This window comes from Citrus clementina, unplaced genomic scaffold (assembly GCF_000493195.1).
Source record: "Citrus clementina cultivar Clemenules unplaced genomic scaffold, Citrus_clementina_v1.0 scaffold_6, whole genome shotgun sequence".
NCBI classification, from domain to species: Eukaryota; Viridiplantae; Streptophyta; class Magnoliopsida; order Sapindales; family Rutaceae; genus Citrus; species Citrus x clementina.
Window position 1 is genome coordinate 8,033,608 of NW_006262139.1, and position 5,502 is coordinate 8,039,109.

General features: G+C 34.4%; 1 protein-coding gene across 5 annotated transcripts in view; it reads left to right on the forward strand.

Annotated features, from left to right (window-relative positions):
- The window catches only part of LOC18038588 (probable protein phosphatase 2C 33), a 5,511-nt gene extending 4,115 nt beyond the window's left edge, over positions 1-1,396 (forward strand). For all 5 annotated transcript variants that reach the window (XM_006428543.2, XM_024181570.1, XM_006428544.2 and 2 more), the window contains 2 exons: positions 310-533; positions 646-1,396. In XM_006428543.2, the coding sequence (XP_006428606.2) occupies positions 310-533; positions 646-1,134 (713 nt within the window). In that variant the 3' untranslated portion in view covers positions 1,135-1,396. The remainder of the gene's footprint in view (positions 1-309; positions 534-645) is intronic.
- The last annotated feature ends 4,106 nt before the right edge of the window (positions 1,397-5,502 follow it).

Sequence of the window (5,502 nt, forward strand, 5' to 3'; positions counted from 1 at the left end):
TCAATGACATTGAACTGGAAAATAGTAGGTAAAATGTTTATTGGTTTAAAAAATTGTCACTGTTTCTGCCTCGCACTTTTCTTGTGTTCCCATTGCCCTTTTGAGTGTGTGTGGTTACTTGCTATATGGATGAAGAATTTCAAGATGACCTGAAAGATAGACAGAGAGGATACAGAGAAAAGGCAATAAAAAACTGTTTGATCACTTGCTTCTCTATGTCATCATTTCTGATTGCTTTTGGTTTCAAATTATTATTATTATTATTTATTTTTATTTTTTTTTGCTTATAAGCACTTCCACTCCTTACAGCTGAAGCAGAGCGAATACGAAAATGTAAAGGGCGTGTGTTTGCTCTTCATGATGAGCCCGAGGTTGCCCGAGTTTGGCTTCCAAACTATGACTCTCCTGGGCTTGCCATGGCACGGGCTTTTGGAGATTTTTGCCTTAAAGATTTTGGCCTCATTTCTGTGCCTGATATATCCTATAGACGCCTCACTGATAAAGATGAGTTCATTGTCTTGGCCACAGATGGGGTAAGGGAACCAACTTAATGTTAAATCAATATTTTTCTAAATAGATTTAGCTTGCTCTTTACATTTTATACTTCGTATCATTTTAAAGTTGGCTTCACTCCACTTTTCATAGATTTGGGATGTTCTCTCAAACGAAGAAGTGGTAGAAATTGTAGCTTCAGCACCAGCACGTTCCTCAGCGGCTCGATCACTTGTTGAGTCTGCTGTTCGAGCCTGGAGACGCAAGTATCCAACTTCCAAAGTTGATGATTGTGCTGTGGTATGCCTGTTCCTTGACTCAAACTCAAACACAAATGGCATATCTACATCTTCGACGTTCAAGATGAAAGAGCAGCTAACTTCAGTGGAGGGAGTCAATATTGGCACTGAGAAAGGCGATGATCCATCAGGCCCAGCCAGCCTGCCCCGGTCAGGAACTGTCCGAACCGCTAGTGGTGAAGAAATACACCCTGAAGAAAGTGAAGATGATGGTTCGAAGCTGGACGATTCAAATACAGATTGGTCCGCTCTTGAAGGAGTGTCTCGTGTTAATACTCTCTTGACGCTGCCTAGGTTCACACCTGGAAAAGATGATAAGAAGGCTGCTGGCGCTCGGAAATGACAAGGCGATTTGGTTAGTCCATGATTTTCATAATAATAATTTTTTTTCTTGTTCGTATTCATGGTTCCTTTCTCTTCAGAAGGAGAAAATGATTTGTAGGGGGCTGTCGATGTTAAATTTGGACCGGAGAGGTGGGCCCGGCTATATTAGCATGTCTGGGAAATTGTCCTTTCTCTCTAGTGTGGGTAGAATTGGAATTTTGAAAAATCCAACTCTCGGTCTATTTTTGTTTACCTTTTATTTATTTATTTTTCACCCTTTTTCTTGTGTGATTTATTGGTTATTGTTAATAATAATCTGGTGATAAGGAAGGCTTCTTTTATTTTTAACTTTTCGTGAATTTGATTTTTGATCACATGTTTTTGGCCATGTTGAGATGTAGACTCTTTATTGCTATGTGGTTTCTAGTGCTTGAAAATATTGCTTCTGAAAAAAAGTTGGCAAATTTGAGATGGAAACTTGGTGCGGTGCTCGTCATTTAGAAAATGACAAGTTAAGCTTTGCCATTTGTTTCTTGACTTTTCGTGATGCTCGTAGTTGAGGCTCTCGGGCATGAAAGATTGGAGAACTGATAATTCTCGTTCATACGTGTAAATCAATTTTATAGATTATCCATAAACTGAAAGCAATGAAGCTGAGTGATTGGCACTCAATTGGGCCGTAAACATGTTATGGTATCATATTATCAATTTGATCTTCTAAGTTTGGTATATTTAAACAGTTCTGTTTAGTTGGTTTTATGAATTCGAATCCATTAATTTACATGTTATTGATTGATAATCAACGAAATATAAATAACAAAGTAATTTGTATTAAAATGTTATATTATTTTTATTTATTGGCATCTATGTGCTGTTTATTTATTCATTTTGAAAAAAAAAAAAAGGTGTTATGATGATGGCGTTGGCACATATTTTAATTGTCGTCAAGGGTTAATAATTATGGATTAGATTGTGAGCAATGATTACGGCAATGAACTTAGCAAAAAAATAAAGTACCGAAGAAAAAATAAACAAATGGAAACAATCAATTGTGGATATAGTGATAGTGAATCTCCCAAGCTCGCACAGATGACTTGTTCATTTGAAAAACGATCAATTAGAGATAAGAGTGATGGCGAATCTCCTAAGCTCACACGAATGACTTGTTCTCAACTCATTAACAGCCACCTGTTAATTAAAGAGAATATATGTATATATATATATATATATATAAACATCACATCTCAACTGAGCCTACATTTGTTGGGTTGTCTTTTTTCTTTTTATAAAAAATTGCGTTGATTCAAACCAACTTTTGTGTCTATCTAATAAAATAGGGTGTGACTATGGTGTATCAGTTGCACCATACATCTAAACTCTTTTTCTTTTCTTTTTTAAAGCCTTTTTAAATTATTATTGACAACAATCATTTGATAACTATATTTTTATTGTATGTATAATTTATATTTTACTTTTTATGATGAAAACTTATTGCATATAACGATACTGTAGTAAATGTGAACGAACAATTGGTTACATGTATATTTTTTGGTTTACAAATCATTGAACATGAATGGAGAGGTGGAAAGAGTAATGAGAAATATATCTATACATATTATATTCATAAAAGATATGCCTATGAGTTGTGACATAATTGATTTGGATAAACATGTGGATGAAGTGAACATTTTTAATTCTACTTGTAATGAATATATTCATAATACATCATAAATGTGGATATCCACTAACCATATTAATGTATGTAATTTTTAGATTTTATATTTTTCTACAGACAATTTTAATTTCCTTATAATTTCTATTACCTCCCAAATTTAAGGATCGCCCTCTCTTATATTTATGATCCTTTTTACTCATTATTTGTGGTTATATCAGGATTTGCTATCTCTTTGTTAGTACTTATTTAAAATTGAATAAAAGTTATCTCTTGACAATTGTTGTATTTATTATTTGTTCACTCTCTTTCTATTGTTATATTATATTCCTAATTAATAAATAATTTAACACGTTATCAGCATGAGTCTCTAACAATAAGAGATAGTATGATAAAATCTCTTTTTGATTATTTATTACTTTAAATCTATACAATGTGATGAAAGTTATTATTTTACATTCTTAATCTCTTAATTTATCTAACATCATAATCATTCAGTATTTTGTATTTCGCATAATTTATGATTATGGACATTTGAAGATTATATCTTTGGTCATCGTACGTTTACTTATTTTCTTGATGCAATGAACTATATCTTACCCGTCAACAATGATTTTGTCTTGATGCTATTATTCTTTGCAGCAGACAGGAATTACAATGATTTGTAACTCTTGATGTTAAAATTTCATCTTCAATTCTGAATAATAAAATCCATGAAATGTGAATTATGTTAAAACATACGGTGAAAGAAAATTGAGGATGCATCTTTGAAAGATTGTAATATATGTGTAATGGAAATTTTATTTGACTATATTTTCATCAAGAACTATATCAAATTTGATATTATTCAGCATCCTATTCATGAAGAACTAGAAATTTTAAAATTTATAATTTTCCTTCATCATATATCACCATCTCTCTGAAGGAGGAAAATTTTAAATATTTTACGAGAAATGATGAACTTATTCCTTGAAACGATTTGAAGAAAATCAACATTATATGTGAAAAGTTTAAGGATTGAATTAAATAAAGTTATGCTTTATTTACTCTCCTTGCAGGAGTAAAATTGAATATCTAACTACGAAGGATGATTTGTTTCTTTGAAATAATTTGAAAGAAATGTGTGACCATCAAAAGATGATCAAACAAAACTTCATATGATTTTCTTATTTTTATAAGCATATAAAGAGAAAAATCGTCAATTAATATACGAGAGATTATGTGACATATGGTTCATGTTAAAGTATGAGCTTTAAACTTATTTCCAGAAGATCAACCGTCATGTCAGTTCGTGGTCTTGTTGGTATACGACAAGTCAGCCGAAACGGATACAAGCCTGTATGACAAACTTTGGTCGTCAGCCAAAGCTTTAAGTGAAAGCACGTAAATATCACGTGCTACCACTTACTCTGAACGGCATAAAAGAATGTCGTTTTGAGGCTTAATGTTAGCAAGAATTCAACATGTGTCCTGAAAGTTGTTAAAGTCAGTTACAATAGGCGGGAGAAATCTGGGATTGTTAGCCAACAAACCCAGATTACAGCTGTTTGACAGGGGGTCTTCGTGAGGGCTCTTAAGCTAGTATAAGTAGTCTTGGAGTCTGGGAAATCAGAGGGGGCATTGCTTGTAACTTCGTCTTCATACTTGAAACTTGTTCTTGGCTATTGAATAAAAGCTGTTGCTCTGTTCTTCAGTGGATGTAGGCTGCCTCCAGCCGAACCACTTATATTTTGTTGTTCTTTGTGTATTGTTTCTGTTTGATTTCTTTGAGTGAATTGATTAAACCATTCATTAGATCCTGATTAGAGAGTTCAGTTAGATCCTGGAGAGTCTTGATTGGATATTAAGTCTAGTCTAGGTTCAACAAATTGGTATCAGAGCTATATCTCTGATCTTTGATCCAAGAAATGGGAACCTCCAAGTTTGAGGTAGAAAAATTCACTGGAGAAAACGACTTTCATCTATGGCGGCTCAAGATGAGAGCTCTGTTGGTTCATCAGGGACTGGAGGAGACTTTGGGTGATCCAAGATCTGAAAAGAAACCCAGCAAGCTTTTTGATGAAGAAATGCAAGATGCTTTAGATAAAGCTCATAGCACACTAATCTTGAGTCTGGGAGATGGAGTTCTCAGGGAAGTGGGAGACCAAACTACTGCTGCAGGCCTCTGGAAAAAACTTGAAGACCTATATACCAAGAAGTCTCTAACCAAAAGACTTTGTACCAAAAAGAGGCTGTATACTTTGCAAATGGAGGAAGGAAGCTCCCTGGCAACTCACATTGATAACTTTAACAAAATCATCTTGGATCTTGAAGATATCAATGTGAGTCTTGAGGATGAAGACAAGGCAATAATCTTGTTATCATCTCTCCCACCATCATATGAACACTTTGTAGATACACTGCTTTATGGAAGGCAGTCAATATCAATGGCTGATGTAAAGGATTCTCTCAGCTCTAAAGAAGTCACAAAGAAGGCAGAAACAAAAGCTGGGGAAGGTCTGATGGCAAGAGGAAGACCTGAGAAGAAAGATTACAACAAAGGGAAGAAAAGAGACAAGTCAAAGTCCAAGAATAAAAATCTGAAATGCTTTCACTGTCACAAGGAAGGGCATTTCAAGAGGGACTGCCTAGATAGAAAGAACAAGGGAAATGAAGGGCATGGGAAGAATGGTGATGCTGCTGTTGCATAAGAAGATGAAGGCTATGACTCAGCTG